We start from the raw sequence: 16,667 nt of genomic DNA, 5'->3' as shown, positions 1-16,667 counted from the left end.
TAGGAGCTGAGGAGAGGAATTAGCCCATGGGAGGTTCAATTGTTCTTCATCAGATATATCAGTAATCCCAGTGGAATCAAAGAAATATTTCATCTTTCAGAAATCATGCTGCCAGCACTATGTTACTCCAAACAGGCTGAAACTCAATTTCTCTCTCCTTTTACATTACTAATTCTAACTCCAAAGTCCAAAAATGGAGCAATGGAGCAATGCCTGAGAAACCAACTGGGAAAACAGAAGGAAATTATCTGGGCTTTTCAGTGTACAGGCGCACATACTTCATCTAGCCGAAGAATGTCCTGCATTCCAAAGCTCTTAACTATAAAAGAATCCTTAATGTTTTCTTGAGGACATAATAAAAATAATCAAAATTCTAAATTTTAAATGTACTTCAAAGACTAAAACACACAAACTGATTATAACTTCTCAATACTTTCCAGGCATTATCCATTTCATTCAAACTAAAATCAAAACCCTTAGCCATACTGGAGGCCCCATATGACCTGGCCCTACACCTATAACTTCATTTCCAGCTACTCTCCCTGTCACCTCATCTGCACTGGCCAACAACTGTATGAAAAAGTGCTTGACATCATTATTTTTCATGGAATTAAAAAAAAAGAAATCACAAAGAGACAACTAAAATTCATAGAAATGGCTAAAAATCAAAAGGATTGACAATATCAAGTATAGGAAAGGATGCTGAAAAACAGCAAATTTCACACACTGCTGGGAGTACAAATTTGTAAAACCAAGTGTTGGGCAGCAGCAACTAAATCAAAGCATGCATACACTTAATGGTGCAGCAATTCCACTCCTGGATATAAGCCACAAACAAACTGTTGTTTATGCTTATCAAACAACATGCACAAGAATGTGAATATCAGTTTTATTCATAATAGTCCCCAAACTAAACTACCTAAATGTCTACCAACAGTAGAACAAATTAATAAACCATGATTTATTCAGACAATAAAACAATTCATAGCAATAAAAAAGAATGCTATATGCAACATGGAATAATATCAACTAAAAGGACTCAGACACAACAAAGTATATACTAGATAACCCCATTTACAAAAGTTCAAACACAGGCAAGAATAATCTATGGTGGGCTGGGAATTTAGCTCAGTGGTTCCGCTGCTTGCCTCACAAGTGCAAGGTCCCGAGTTCGATCCCAGGTACCAAACAAAAAAGAATAATCTATGATAACAGAGGAAGAATTGTGATCACCTTTTCTTGTTGGTCTGTTCTGAACTAGAAGTGTTAAAGTGTTAAATGGGAAGAAGCATGAGGGAAACTTCTAGGTGCTGGACGTGCTTTATACCTTGATCTGGGTGGTTGTTACACAAGTATATACACATGTACAAATGACACACAAAAAATATATACACAAAACATGCATTAATTTATAACCCAATACACTCCACCTACTCCTGTAGGAACTTTTGGCTCTGTCAGGCCATCATTTATTATTATTTCTGACTCCAACAAAGGGGAAAAGGGTACTAAGTGGGTAATTTATGTTCAAATAATTGCTTACCTTTAACAAAGGGCAGCTGCAAAGGTTGGGAAAGGAAAGTGGAAAATTAACTCCAAGAAGGAAATCCTTGTTTCTCAGATATCTCTGCTGGCTCTCCCCTTCTGGCTCTCCCCAGAAGCGCAGCTGATGGAGCCTGTAGGAGGCTTTCAGAGACAGGAAAAGAGCTAACCATCTGAAACAAACCACAGCAGACATGCTTATTCAGTGCTCCTCAGAAGTCTAAGGGTTGTTCACAGCAGTGAGGAACTCTCCAAAGGATGTCTCTTCTTGCACATCTTTTCTGTAAATCTTAAAAATTTTAGCAATAGTTCTTTCTTATTTTCAGCTAAAGCTGTTTTACATTTTTATTCTATAAATTCTTTGGCATGAGTTGGTTTGTTACAATGAATATTAAAATCCTGTTAAACCTCCTCTCAATATTCAATATTCACCTCTATCACAAAAACTCACAGTCTAAAACATCTTCATGTTAAGTAGAGTGCATTCCAAATAGGGTCCTTATTAAATAAACACAAAGCCATAAGAGGTCAGTGAAAGCCATTATACCAAAGAATAAGAACAAAGAACTAAGTTCCCAGAATACTTGAGGCAGGCTATGCTGTGGTCACTACCAGCTAAGTGAATCATGAGCCATCATTTGCCCTGTAGAGAAGCAAGAACATAAAAAAACTAACCAGAAATTACAGAATTAAAAGATCCGGTAACATAAGGGAAAAGCCTAAATATTCACCACCACTCCCTCCCGTGGTACTAGGAATTGAACCCAGGGCCTTTACACTGAGCTACACCCTAGGCCTTTTTAAAATTTTGAACAGGGTCACATTAGGTAACCCAGGCTGGGTTTGAACTTGTAATCCTCCTGCCTCAGTCTCCCAGAGTATTGGAATTACAGGCATGTGCCACCATACCCAGCTAATACTCTTCACTTAAAAGTATAACATGAAGTATCATGTAATTAAATGATCAAAACAATTATAATTTCCTAATTTAAAAAATGTTATTCTTAAGAGAAAAAGAATGAGAGGCTAGGGGCCGGGGATTTAGCTCAGTGGTTCCGCCTCCTGCCTTGCAAGGAGAAGGACCCGAATTCAATCCCCAGTACCAAAAAACCCCCCAAAAAACAAACAAAAAAGAATGAGAGGCTCCAGTCATGTAATATTAAATGTTTAACTGTATAGTATATGTGCTCACTTCAGCAGCACATATATAATAATTGTATAGTATACATCACTTGCCCCTGTTTATTCACATGAGCAATAAGCAAATAGTGATAAGCAAACTCCTTACCTGGCCAAAAGTCCCTGAAGCATAAGATTTGCCATTTCTGCTGGAGATACATCAATAAAGCGAAGAAAAGAAAAACAGCTTTCTTCATTAATGCCTGGAATATTAAAGAATAAGATTCTCCTGATTAGACAATCAAGAGATAATATCAATACTAAAGCCTACCGAACTGAATTTTCACTTAGGCATCCAAAGATATTCTAAAGAGTTTGATCTAGACATAGTTTCACTATAATCACAGGTAGCAGAAGCAGGCCAATGAGATAGGGTATATATGGACCAGACTGGACATGGTTCAATCAGTTATCTTTGGGGTTTTGGGATCTTTGGATAATTGCCTTTTCTTTTTATTGGTCCTGGAAAAAGAAGAGGATAGGACAGAGAGAAAAGATTCTAAGCCTTGGCTTTAATATTTTGGACAATACTTGAAGATGAACAGCTCCTTTTCCTACAGTAAGGAGGAAGGAAGGAAGTCTCATTAATAAGAGTCCAGCATTAATTTTGTCAAGTTTCAAGAATAAAAAATTCTTAAGAGGCAAGTAGGGCTGGGGATTTAGCTCAGTGGTTTTGCTGCCTGCTGCGCAAGCACAAAGACCCCAGTTTGATCCCCGGTACCAAAAAAAAGAGGCAAGTAGAAAATAAAGATGGATGGTCAATTACAACTATTTTCTACTGCTTCCTATTACAGCCACAAATAACAGAGCCTTCAGATGAAGACTAATTTACTTAACTGAATATCATCAAGACATTATAAATGAAGGCCTGACTCACAGGCAAAGCCAAAAGGAGTTCCAAACCAGTCAATCAGCAAAACAAATGGCATCCTGGTAAATCCTTAACATACCTTGCTTCCCAAAGATCCAACACATACCTTTTCTATGGAAGAGAGACTGCTGGATATAGTCTGGTGCAAATGGAGAAAGAACCCTTAACCACCTGTGAATGAAATAAATAAAATAAATCCAAACTCAAATATAAATACTGGGAAGTTAACTAAACTAGAGTTTCCAAACTAGGGAAAACCTTAGTTATGAAATTGTTTCTACATTTTAAGAAATTTCTTGTCCTATTACCAGGTAAATCATGGCATAAATGTCAGAAAGTACAAAGCAGCTAAAAGTTTATGAAGATAATAAAAGTTCAAATGTCTCATTTTACTTCAAATAATCACAACTGTAGCACTGTAAGTTATAAGATACTATATTAAACAAACAGCACTACAGCTCTGCCTCTTTCCTCTGATCATCTAGTTAAGTATTAACCTGGAGCTATCACAAAGAATGCAAAGTCAAACCCATTATATATGTCTCAATATCAGTTTCATTAGGTAATGTTGATGATTATTTCTATAATAGTTTATATTACTTCCCTACAAAAGGAGCTTTCCAAGTCTATGGTTCTCAAGTTGGGGTACATAGAAAAAACCTTGGGAAGCATGTTAAAAAGCCCAGAAGCCAAGACCATCCTAATCTAGAAGGGTAAAATGAACCACACATCAATTTTCTGAATGAAGTAGTCTCTAGCACATTAGCTTAACAACAATGACTACCTTAACCTTTACTAAATCTATTAATTTTGTGGTGGGGGGAGATGGGGGATTGAACTTGGGACCTTGCGCTAGCGAGGCAGGCAGCTGAACCACTAAGCTAACTCCCCGGCCTAAATCTACTTTTGCTTACTCCAAAAAGAAAGCAAATTTGATTAATTTTAAATCCAATCAGTTCTCTAATATGTGTGTCAACACAACCAGTTTCAGTATATGGAGTTATTTTAGTGCATTTTCTGTTCATGTGTGATGCAAAGTACATATTTACACAAAGGTACTCTTTCCTAAGTCAGAAAGCCAATTAGAAAGAAATGTCGGGCCGGGGATTTAGCTCAGTGGTTTTGCCGCCTGCTGTGCAAGCGCAAGGATCTGAGTTTGATCCCCAATACCAAAAAAACCCCCAAAACTGGATGTAATTTTGGGGTCGAGGATTTAGCTCAGTGGTTCCGCTGCTTGCCCTGCAAGAGGAAAGACCCGAGTTCAATCTCTGGTACCAAAAAAACCAAAAAACAAAGAAAAAAGAAAGAAATGTCTAGAGCTCTCAAGATCATCTAGTTGAAGCCTGAATAGTTCTCAAGTTCATATCACAAATACTTGTCCAATCTTTTCTTAAATACCTCATTGTGGGAAAATCGCACATTGTTCATTAAACTTACCAATTAAGCCATAGGACCCTGAATTACAAAACAAAGAGCAAAAGCAAAACAAAACAGAACAAAAACTCATCTCAGAGTAAACAGATATTTGCTCACCTGTCTCGCGAATGGTTGAAGACCCTGATCTGTCCATGACGGTAGATAAACTTTGAAATCTCATATGGCTTTAGTGAAATATGAAATGGAGACCAAGTTTCTTGTCGTTCAAATAACTCTGGATGATTACACACCTAGGGGGAACAGAAATGGGACAGTACTGTCATGTGCACTCTATGAAATGATGAGGGAATCCCCAAACCTGAATGTTTATCTTTGTGAATGTTTGTATTCACCTTTTTATAACAGTCTTTGCTTATCTGGGATCAAGCCTTTTCCTTGAGGTAGAATAATAAAAACAACACCAGGGCAGGTGGGCTAAGATCTTACCTTCCTAAACTGCATGACTAGGTTCATGAGGCTGCTGGTGGTGTTCTGTGCTTGCTGGGTTGAGCCCATAGAAGACTGCAATAGATCCTCAATAGAAATTTTGTTCTTCAATGCCTGATATAAGAGCTTTTGTCGGCTGGTCAGCTGGCAGTACATTAGAATCTCAATCTAAAAAGCAGCAAGGATACTGATATTTGGAAAAATCATTTGTAAGAAAACTCATTATCAGCCTAAAATTGAAAATGCATACAAACCAGATTATGATTATGAAAACAATACTTCCTTGAGCTCATTATCTCCATAAACCTGTTATATGTGTGGCTGGACAGAAACAATGTTCTTTCCTTGACTTTTTTTCTCCCTGACTCACTCTACATGCTCTCCCTGAGCAATCTCTTCCATTGCCTATAGCACCAATTATCACTCTTCACAGTAATTTGCAAAAACACACTCTCCCCCACAAAAAAAAACACTCCCAAATATTTCAAAACATTCCCTGCTCCATCTTGTCAACTACTATTGAAAGTACCACTCAGACAGTCTGTAATTGTATTATGTCCTGTATCAGGAAAAAGCAATTATCTTTTCCAAGGCAAGCATGGTGGTACATCCCTACAATGTCAGCATCTGGGAGGCTAAGGCAGGATAGGGAATTTAAGCACAGCCTAGGCAGTTTAACATTTAGTGAGGTCCTGGCTCAAAGTAGAAAATAAAAAAAGGGGGCCGGGGATTTAGCTCAGTAGTTCTGCTGCCTGCCTTGCAAGCACAAGGACCAGAGTTTGATCCCCAGTACCAAAAGGAAAAGAAAAGAAAAAAAAGGCTGGAGATGGAGAATATGGTTTGGTGTGAATGCCCAGGGTTCAACCCCCCATACCACTCTTCCTCCAAAAATCCTGTCTATCTATCTATCTCCATGCCCCAAACAATTTACTAAACTTATTAATAGTATTATAATTCATTAGTTGCCCGAAGACAAATTTCAATGAACTCTGATTTCTTTCATACTTGATGTTCCACCATTTCCTAAATCCTTCAATTCAACCTGGAAATTTACTGCCAAGCATTCCCAATATCCTATAGCAGGCCTTCATCAGATCTAGTCTAGACTGCTATTATTTTTGGGTCTTCCTGCCTGTAGTCTGTCCTGATTCTACTGTACTTCTCACAGAAATTTTATAAAGTAATTAAACTGCTGAAAAACCTATAATGTGCAAGATAGCTATCAAGATTTTAAGAAAAAGGAATAAAATAAAGGTACAGATTTCTCTTTGAAGAAGGTTTACATCCCCACAACAATCTCCCAAAGAGTCCCTAATGTGAATATGACCCAACCTTCTGGCAGGAATAGGGGGAAAACAATGGACACTACCAAGTAGTGTCCTACTTTCCTAAGTAGGAAAGTTGCCTCTTAAGGTAGCCAGCATAACTGTAACAGGTAGAATCTAGGGATGATGGGGAAATTCCCCAAGAACAGAAAGCCAGGAAAAAAAGAATACAGGAAAGAATCATAGGAATTAATAGTATATTACAAAATCTGGAAAGAAGTCAAAAAAGGTTACTTATAAACCAAAATCACTGACTTTATTAGGAAAAAAAAATATATACCCCAAAGCACATTAAACGTTTTTTGGGGGGCACGGTTTGGAGACAGAGTCTTCCTGTATAGTCCAGGCTGGCCTTGAACTTGCAGCCACTCTCCTGCCTCAGCCTGCCGAGTGCCGGGATTACAGGTGCACACCACCATGCCCGCCTTTTTGTTTTGTTTTGTTTTTTGAGATGCAGCCTCAAGCTATATAGTTCAGGCTGGCCTGAAACTCGGGGAGATCCTCCTGACTCAGCAACGTAAGTGCTGGGGTTATAGGTACACACCACACCCAGATCAACCTATTAATTTTTTGTTGTTGTTGTTACCAGGGATCGAACTCAGGTCCTTGTGTTTACAAGGCAAGCAACGGAACCACTGAGCTAAATCCCTGGCCCTAACCTATTAATTCTTAAAGAAAGAAAAGCATGGACAGATAGACACAAGGATAACCCAACACTGAATGAACACATGACACTGTCATGGGATTGTCTTTTTTGTATGGATGGTAATGACATCTGATTATGTAGTTTTTAGAAAGACCAAATCTTTCAGATATACATATGAACATATTAATCCATGAGGTCAGGCATGGTGGCACATGCCTGTAATCCCAACTACTTGGAAGTTGAGGCAAGAAGACTGCAAGTTCCTGGCCAGCCTGGGCAACTGAGTAAGACCTTGTCTCACAATCAAATATAAAAAGGGTTGGAGATACAGTTCAGTGCTCTTGAGAGAGGAGACCACCCCTCCATATGGAACTGGGCAATTATGGGTTAACTGTGTTATTAGGCAACTATGGGTTAACTAGGTAACTTTGCTCTTTGTAGAATGTACCTGAGTAGCCATGACTACTTCTGTAATATGTCACCAAAGGAGCATAACAGACTCAGAAAATCCTGCCAGAACTCTTTGATCTCCCCCTCTCCACTGCTCTGCTTTGTGTACATCCTGCTTGCTATATTCCCAGGGAAACTCCAATGGAATTAAGCCTTGGGGATGGAAAAAGAGGTACACAAGGAAGTGCAAACTTCTATTCGGGGCTCTCAAGACTGACAGGAGTCACTCACTGAGCTGCAGGCATCATTAAAAGCCAATTTTTGCTCCTATCTTCCTGTTAAAGAGTTATCTGTGCTGGGGTCCTCACTGTTTCCTGCTTCATTCTCTGGGTTGACTCCCCAGTATACTACTGGGAAAGAAAAGAAAATATTTATAAATAAAAGAATCTTGGGTTTATGTCAGTATAACCCAGAGAGCTAGGAATGGCCATGACCTTATCACTGTTGAAGCTGTACAATGGACAAGTGGACTCATTTTACTATTCTTTCTACTATTGTGATGTTTCAATTTTTCCCTTAGTAAAATATATTAAATAAAAGGGGAAAATGCTACTTTCCTTTATTATTTGACTCATTTTAAGTCTTTAATTCACTCAAGTTTAAATTTCATCTCTCAATAAAACTAATCATGCTTCAACTAAATATACCAAGGAATACCCTGTCTTAATCCTAAATTGGTGCCTTGGACGTCAACTTTTCTTACCTTGTCAGACAGTTCATTTTCTACATCTTTCTTTATTCTCCTCAGCATAAATGGCTTCAAGATCATGTGTAAACGAGAGAGTTGATCTGAAACAGGAGGCCAACAAAATAATACATTATATTGACTTAATACACACATCAAATATCATGTTCATTTCTCCAAAACTTTTTTTTGTTTGTTTGGGTTTTTTTTGGTACCAGGGATCGAACTCGGGACCTTGTGCTTACGAGGCAGGCGCCAGAACCACTGAGCTAAATCCCCGGCCCTTTTTGTTTGTTTTTTTGAGACAGTGTCTTGCTGTGCAGTTCAGGCTGGTCTTGAACTCACTATGTAGCTCAGGCTGGCCTTGAGCTCATGGCAATCTTCCTGCCTCAGCCTTCCAAGTGCTGGGATTACAGGCTTGTACCACCACACCTGGCCTCCTAAACTCTTTAAATACTTTTTGGCTTGATTCTCTGAAAGCAGACTGGGGCTTTTTCCCAAGGAAAAAATGAATAAATTTCAATTTCCTACAGCATCTTGCTATGTAGCCAACTAGACAAATGTATTAGGTTCTATTTTCACTAGAATTCAGTTTTTGAGTGTTTTAGGATCATTTTGTCAATAACAGGGTTCTTACAAAGATCTAATGAAAACCATCTGAAACGAGGTTTACTTCAAAACCTATCTTTCAAAGGATGTCAGTAAATTAACAACTTGCAGCATAAAATCACTTAAAGGGCTTTTCTTACAGTTAGTTCGTAGATATCCTCTTATGTTTATGTAATAAACATCTCAGAACATTCTTAAAATCAGGCACATATTCAGCAAGGTCAAAAGTATTAACAAGTAGATTTAAAATGTTCACTATATGCTGGGCATGGTGGCACATGCTTATAATTGCAGCACTTAGGAGGCTGAGGCAGGAGGGTTGCTGTGAGTTTGAGGCCAGCCTGAGCTAGATAGTGAGTTCAAGGACAGCTTGAACTAATAGTGAAACCGTCTTTAAAATAAGTTCACTATATAAAAAATAATATAAATGGCTCTTCTAATATTCTTAGTTTTTATTTCAGAAAAAGCACAGCCCATTACACAAAGATAAAACTAATAAGTTTTTCAGGACCTATATGGAAATGAGGATGCGATAAGCCAAAATACAGTACTTTATGAATTAAGCTTACACTGCTTTAATTAAATAGTCAAGACAGTGTGGCCAATATCTACATTAGCTTGTTTCTGAGTCTTTCAAATATATCGAAAAAAATTTATATCAAAAGCACATAATTAATTTATAAGAGAACCCCCCGCCCCAGTTGATCCCTATACACTGGAAGAAAATCCTTCACACAGAAGAAAACACATACTTATGTAGTTATCCACACTTACAGGTCAGAAGAAAAGTAAGCTCCTAACGATACTCACTCTCATCAATGGCAGATTTGTTTTCAGCATGGCTCTCAATGTCCTTGGAAAACCATTCATTAAATTCTTCATGTGAATCAAATAAAGTTGGCATAATAAAATGTAACAAAGCCCAGAGCTAGAAAAAAAGAAAAACTAAAATCAAATGGCAATGCTATAGCAGTGTATGAGGATCTATTAGAGTCTAGAGAGTGAACGCCAGGTGGTTCGAGTGTGTGGTGGGGAGGGGAGTATCTTGTAGACGTGTGTGAGAGTGAAAGACTAAGCACAAGCACACTGCTCACTGGGTGTTGTAGCAAAATATGATTATTTTTCAATTAATTTCAACCTAAAAGTTTTAAAGTCCAACTGCTGCTCAGATTTTGCAGTGAGATATTTTAAAATATTATACATACACACACACCTTGGTTTATGAATTTAATTTGTTTTACAATTTGGAAGATAGCCGCATTTGTGTTTATGTGGGAAAGATGGCCAAGGTTGAGTCTGTTATGCAATGCTGAGTTTGTGAACGGAAGCAAAATGTTGTCAAACACTTTTGTTTGAGAACCAAGTTTTTGCAAACAGAAACATCTGTGAACCAAGGTATTACTGAATATAAAAGTCTATTCTATAATGGAACATAATCTGAGGTAACATAACTGGCTACTAAAAACCTTAGATCAGGGATCAGAAAATCACTATATATGGGGTCAAGTCTGGCCTGCCATTTATCTTTCTAAATGAAGTTTTATTGACACATGGTCAAGCCTGTCCATTTCTATACAGTCTATGACTGGTTTACACTACATAGGTAAAGTTGAGTAGTTACAACAGTGACTATATGGCCTGAAAAGTTTAAAATATTTACCGTTTAGTTCTCTACAGAAAGTTTTGACCCCTATTCTAGACCATCAATTATCCTTTCTAAAGGAAGAATTTAGTTCTTCTTGGAAGAATACAGTGGTATTTCAATTCACCCACTTAATTTTTTCCACGATTCTGGTTGCAGAATTCATTTCATGATTCTACTATTTGGTTGCAACCAGAATTGTGGAACAAATTCTATGACCAGAATTGTGGAAAGAATTAAGTGTGTGAACCAAGGTACCACTATATTACCTGGCAAGCATAAAAACATTTCTGCATTAGATGTGTAACATTTCCTAATGTGGCCACTATTTATTACATAAATATATAAAAATAAAATAAAAATAAGAAAATAGCAATGGTGGCTAAAAAGACCACTTAAGGAAAGTCATGGTTGAATTTTTCCTTTATGTGGGGAATATAATTTGTACAGAGCAGCAGCACTCCAGGGAAGCATAGTGAAGAATTCTATGATGTCTGGAACTCTGTCTTTTTTTTTTTTGGTACCGAGGATTGAACTCGGGTCCCTGTGCTTGTGAGGCAAGCGGCAGAACCACTGAGCTAAATCCCCGGCCCTGGAACTCTGTCTTAAGACAAAAACCTGGGACCTTAACTAGAACCTACCTCAGCCATGGTGTTTTGAATGGGAGTCCCAGTTAGCAAAAGTCGATTCCGACACTGGAACTGTAAGAGGATCTTCCAACGAACACTGCCCAATAAAATGAGTTACAAATTCGCAAGTTATCAGTAAATATTTCTTTAATTATCTTACTGAGATGCCATATTTCTAAAAATGCTTTCAATATAACACTCAGAATCATATTCTATTATGTACACAATTGAAAAATATTATTCAGGGCCAGGGATTTAGCTCAGTGGCACCGCACCTGCCTCACAAGCACAAGGTCCTGAGTTTGATCCCCGGTACCAAAACAAATTAAAATAAAATAAATAAAGAAAGAAATATATATATATAAAATTCAACAAAGGTGAAGACATAAAATGAGCAGAACTGACTAGTTTATATAGAAAATATGGTATTAGGGTTTAGAAAATGATCAATGTATGATTTATGTATGTTTTATTCCCCAAAATGAAGGTAAATATTATGTATCACAAACATACAACAATTTTTTTAAAAAGCAAAGAAGGTAAAAAACCCAGCTCTTTAACAGGCAGAGAATGATCTCTTTCTGGCTTTAGAAAGTCTTCTCTTATCCTCGGTCGGTTTTCTATTTTTTAAAATATAAGTCATTTGGGCCGGGGATTTAGCTCAGTGGTTTCATTGCCTGCTGCGCAAGCACAAGGAACCAAGTTCGATCCCCAGTACCAAAAAAAAAAAAAAAAAAAAAAAAAAAATATATATATATATATATATATATATATATATATATGTCATTTAATTAAAGGGCATTTATCTGTAAAAGAAAGTAATATAATTATTAATCTGTGCCTTTCCGGTACAAGTTTGGAGCAAGAAATGGAAGAGGAGGAAGGATGTGAGCAGTTGTAAAGTGAGCCTTCACTACTCCTGACCACAGGCACAGCCCCCTTCCAAAGAGCGTCATATAAAGTAATCCCTTCTAGAGCTAGAAGAGACCATCCAAGAAAGAGACCATCTGCTGGTTAACACGGACCTCTAAAACAGGTCCAGTGGACTCACCAAGAGTAAAATACAAATCAAAGCCAACGGTTAGCAGCACTGAGCAACACTATAGCCAAGCACTCTTCCATCCAGTTTGGGATCTTAAAGGTACTGAAGTATTTTAAATATATTACAATACAAGATTCTTAGAGGTCTAATAACCATGCAAGGACTGAAACAATATACAAAAAACAGAAAGAACCTCCAATCCTCAAAGTTTAACATTCTACTTCTTACTCAGAACTCCTGTCTCACATAATTTCTCAAAGGAAGGCCAAAGGCAGAGCCCTTTCTATATAGAAATTTTCCTTAAAGAAAAAAATTAAAGTATCATAATTATCGAACAGGGAGATAAAAGTTAAAAAAAAAAATCTATGTATTTTAAGCACCAACAGTGTGTCCCGTGAAAAAATGTAATGGAATTTTTACCTTCTAGTCAGGTACACAGCTGAGGCACAGACCATGTCATGCCATGTTCTGAAAACTCTCTGATCTTAATTCATTCATATATAATATATCTACACATATATACATCTGTATATAAAATACATACATATAATTGCTTATTACATATAGATACAGGCATATACACCCATATATATGTATGCGCCCACCCATGGAGTTTGGTTTCTACTGCTCATCTTACCTGGAACTACTCTTAAGCGCCTGGGCCTCGTCCAGTACCATGTACTGCCACTTAACCCGCTGGAAATACTTCACATCCTGTACCACCAGCTGGTAGCTGGTGATAACCACATGGAAGGGGGCATCCTGAGTATAGAGGGTCTTCTGTAAATATAAGAGGGGAATGGTGAATAGAGAGACCTAACAATTCTTCTAAAACAATGACATATAGACTGTATTTCCTAGGGACAAGAAGTTCAAGATAGGCTTCAAGGTGTGTTTCTCCCACATGGGAGGGATATGTGCAGTGAAGCAAATGTTTCAAAACCAGTCATCTCTGTAACAAATTGTGTAACTGATCTCTAGCTTATTTAAAAAATGTCTTTTTAGGGCCGGGGATTTAGCTCAGTGGTGCTACCGCCTGTCTCCCAAGCACAAGGTCCTGAGTTCCATCCCCAGTACCAAAAAAAAAAAGACTACATGTATGTACGGATGCTTGTAAGTATGTATGTATACAGGAAGCTGAAAGTTACCTGACTCCAGAACCTCCTGATGACTTTTCTATCATGAGGATTTCCCCAATATGGTAGCACCTGGAAAAAGGATCAATATATACATTATTTCTTATTGATAATCTTAAAAATAGCATTACAGGGCTGGGGGGTTTCGCCACCTGCCTCGCAAGCGCAAGGTCCCAAGTTCGATCCCCAATACCAAAAAAAAACAAAAAAACAGCATGACAAATATTTTATTCAGAGTGATTTAAAAAGAAGCTAATTGAATGTAGGAGTTTCTCTTCTGGTAATGATGAACTACGTAGTTTGAGCAATACTCTTGCTGAACAAATACACACACACACACACACATATAAACACACACTGTATATGTTTGAAGGCATCAGAGAGTTACTGAGGCAATGGAGAATTACAGAGGCAAGAACTATAAAAGGAAGCCCAAAGAGGTAAGGACAGTATGTGGTACTCTTCCCTCTGACTTAGAATGCCAGATCCTGTTAATAAGGTAGAGTAGGAAACACTGTAATGTTTTTATGAGCCTGCCTTTCCCTAGGATGGCACTGGGCAGCAGCATTCACTATATTTTTGGCCAAACCCCATAAAGACAGAAAATAGAATCTGAGAACTGCTTCAGAAAGTGGCAAAAAGAACCAGGATGAGTGTAAAGGGGATTAATGGTAATCTGTCATTTATTGTAATACATTTTTTTAAACCAACATGCACCCTATTTTTCAATTATCCTCTGTATCTTTGACTATAACCATGAATCTGAGAAGAATTTCCAACTATGTTCTACCAAGAAATGAACATATTTCCAATTATCTATGTAATGGCAATAGAAACAATGTCTCAACTACTACTGGGTCAGCAAACTTTTGCTGTAAATATTCTAAGCTTTGTACTCCCTTCCATCTCTGTCAAAGCTCAGCTCTACTGCTGTTGTGCAAATAAGTCATAAGTAGTCAAGAATAGGGTGGCGGGGTTCCAATTAGATACATATTTGAATTTCTTATGTAACATGTTATGAAATATTATTTTATCAACAATTTTAAAATGCATGAACTATTCTTAGCTCCTGGGCCACATAAAAACAATATGGTGGGTTCCTCAATAAGCAGAACTCCTATATAACCTAGCAATTCTGATCAGACATATACCCAAAAGCAATGAAAATAAGATAGATGTTTAAACAAAAACTATACACGAACGATCATAACAGTACTGTTCAAAATGGCCAAAGGTTAGAAACAACCCAAAATATCCATCAAGAGATAAATGAATTTTTAAAAAGTGATAAACAGATATTAACAGAATATGATTTGGACAGAAAGAACCACTAATACATCCAACAACATGGGTGAAACTTGGAAAGTTTATAGCAAGTGAAAAAAAACCCAAATATAAAAGGCCACACATTATATGCTCTACATTTAAATGTAGTATTGAGAATAAGTAAATCTAACTACAGAAAGCAGATTTGTGGCTACCAGAGACTAGCAGGAGAGGGGAAGAAAGGATCACTGCTTAATGAGTATGAGGTTTAAATTTCGGGTGATGAAAAAGTTCTGGAAGTAGACAGCAGTGACAGCTATACAACATTATGCTAATAACTTAATGCTAATAACTGTACGCTTCAACATGTTCACAAGGGGGCAATAATCCATATGTCTCGCTGCCAGGCAGCTCTGATCTGAATGTGTTAGGTTCCCACAGTGGTACAAGTCACCTGATGGGACAGTCACACATGTACCACTGGTGGTTTAAGCTGGCAGGAATGTGTTAAAATGGAATTATACGTTATATGTTATTTTGTTGCAATAAAAAAATTGGGAAAATAAAAAAATCAAAGAAGTGGCAACTAGACTTGGCCCACAGGCTATATTTTACTCCTAAACTAGAGTATTAAAAGGAAGCTCAATATGCAAATGGAAGCATAAACACACTTAAAGGAGGGCTATAAATAACATAAACAGTGCAACACTGCCATCTATTGCCGAGTGAGGGGCTACTCAAAATTTAAGTGGTTTGGAAGGCCAGGGATTTAGCTCAGCACGCCAACACCTGCCTCGCAAGCACAAGGTCCTGAGTTCAATCCCAGGTACCAAAAAAAAAAAAAAAAAAATTTAAGTGGTTTGGTAGATATTTAAGACTTAAATGTTTTAACATCCTCATTGTTCAGCATGTACCAAACATTGTATGAAAAAGCAAAAAAAGACGGTAATCGTATTTCATATGGCAAAAAATTCAAGAGAAAGTATTCAACAAACTACAGTATATTATAATGATCTCATTTTCTTAGCTAAAAATGGGTGTGCCAAGTTAAAGCTATACATGTAACAAACCTGGTAAATAGTTTCTAAATCCACAACTCAGGCACAGAAAAGGACCACAGACACAGATGCTTCAGTGGGAAATCCCCGAAATGTCCCTATTCTTTGCAAAGCATAAGCCAGAAAAACAGATGCCTCTCATCCTGCCCTACTTGTCCTTTAAATGGTACAGAACACTGTTAGAAGAACAAATGTTAGAGACTGTGCCAACTTTTCTTGATATATACTCTCCATAAAATCCTCCTTACCACGTGACTTCATTTTTATTATATTCTGTATGGACCAAACATACATTTAGGGGGAATGGGAAGAAGCAAGATATATCATGTATAGGTACAAATTCTCTACAATGAATGTTATCATTATTTGTATCTAAAATATACCAATAATGGTTTTGCTTCAAAAAACAAAAACAGGGTCAGGGATGTAGCTCAGCAGCACAGTGCCTGCCTGGCAAGCACAAAGTCCTGAGTTCGATCCCTAGTACTGGGGAAAAAAAACCCCAAAACAAACATACATTTAACTAATTTCCCACCCTTTTAAACTATAAACATGTTAATAATAGATAGGATTATCTATCCCTTTTTTTTCTGAGACAGGGTCTCCCTATGTAGCTCAGGCTGTCCTCGAATTTGGGGCAATCCTCCTGTATTAGTCTCCCAAGTGCTAGGATTACAGCCATGTGCCACAATACCTGGCTCCCATTCTTTCTTACATCCCAGCA

The 16,667-nt window shown here is 37.5% G+C and overlaps 1 protein-coding gene across 3 annotated transcripts in view; it reads right to left on the bottom strand.

The window, feature by feature from the left end:
* The window catches only part of Ino80 (INO80 complex ATPase subunit), a 129,448-nt gene that overhangs the window by 52,989 nt on the left and 59,792 nt on the right, over positions 1-16,667 (bottom strand). For all 3 annotated transcript variants that reach the window (XM_021241902.2, XM_013078415.3, XM_004861593.4), the window contains exons 15-24: positions 13,632-13,691; positions 13,121-13,263; positions 11,454-11,538; positions 9,981-10,098; positions 8,580-8,665; positions 5,456-5,623; positions 5,126-5,259; positions 3,699-3,763; positions 2,831-2,924; positions 1,544-1,715 (exon numbers count right to left, since the gene is read on the bottom strand). In XM_021241902.2, coding sequence (XP_021097561.1) covers positions 1,544-1,715; positions 2,831-2,924; positions 3,699-3,763; positions 5,126-5,259; positions 5,456-5,623; positions 8,580-8,665; positions 9,981-10,098; positions 11,454-11,538; positions 13,121-13,263; positions 13,632-13,691 — 1,125 coding nt within the window. The remainder of the gene's footprint in view (positions 1-1,543; positions 1,716-2,830; positions 2,925-3,698; positions 3,764-5,125; positions 5,260-5,455; positions 5,624-8,579; positions 8,666-9,980; positions 10,099-11,453; positions 11,539-13,120; positions 13,264-13,631; positions 13,692-16,667) is intronic.

The sequence above is a fragment of the Heterocephalus glaber genome, unplaced genomic scaffold (genome assembly GCF_053883595.1).
Source record: "Heterocephalus glaber isolate CG9 unplaced genomic scaffold, H.glaber_assembly_v1.0 deba00000809, whole genome shotgun sequence".
Classification (NCBI taxonomy): Eukaryota; Metazoa; Chordata; class Mammalia; order Rodentia; family Bathyergidae; genus Heterocephalus; species Heterocephalus glaber.
Note: the sequence above shows the minus strand (reverse complement) of the source record. Positions and strands in the feature narration are given on the sequence as shown.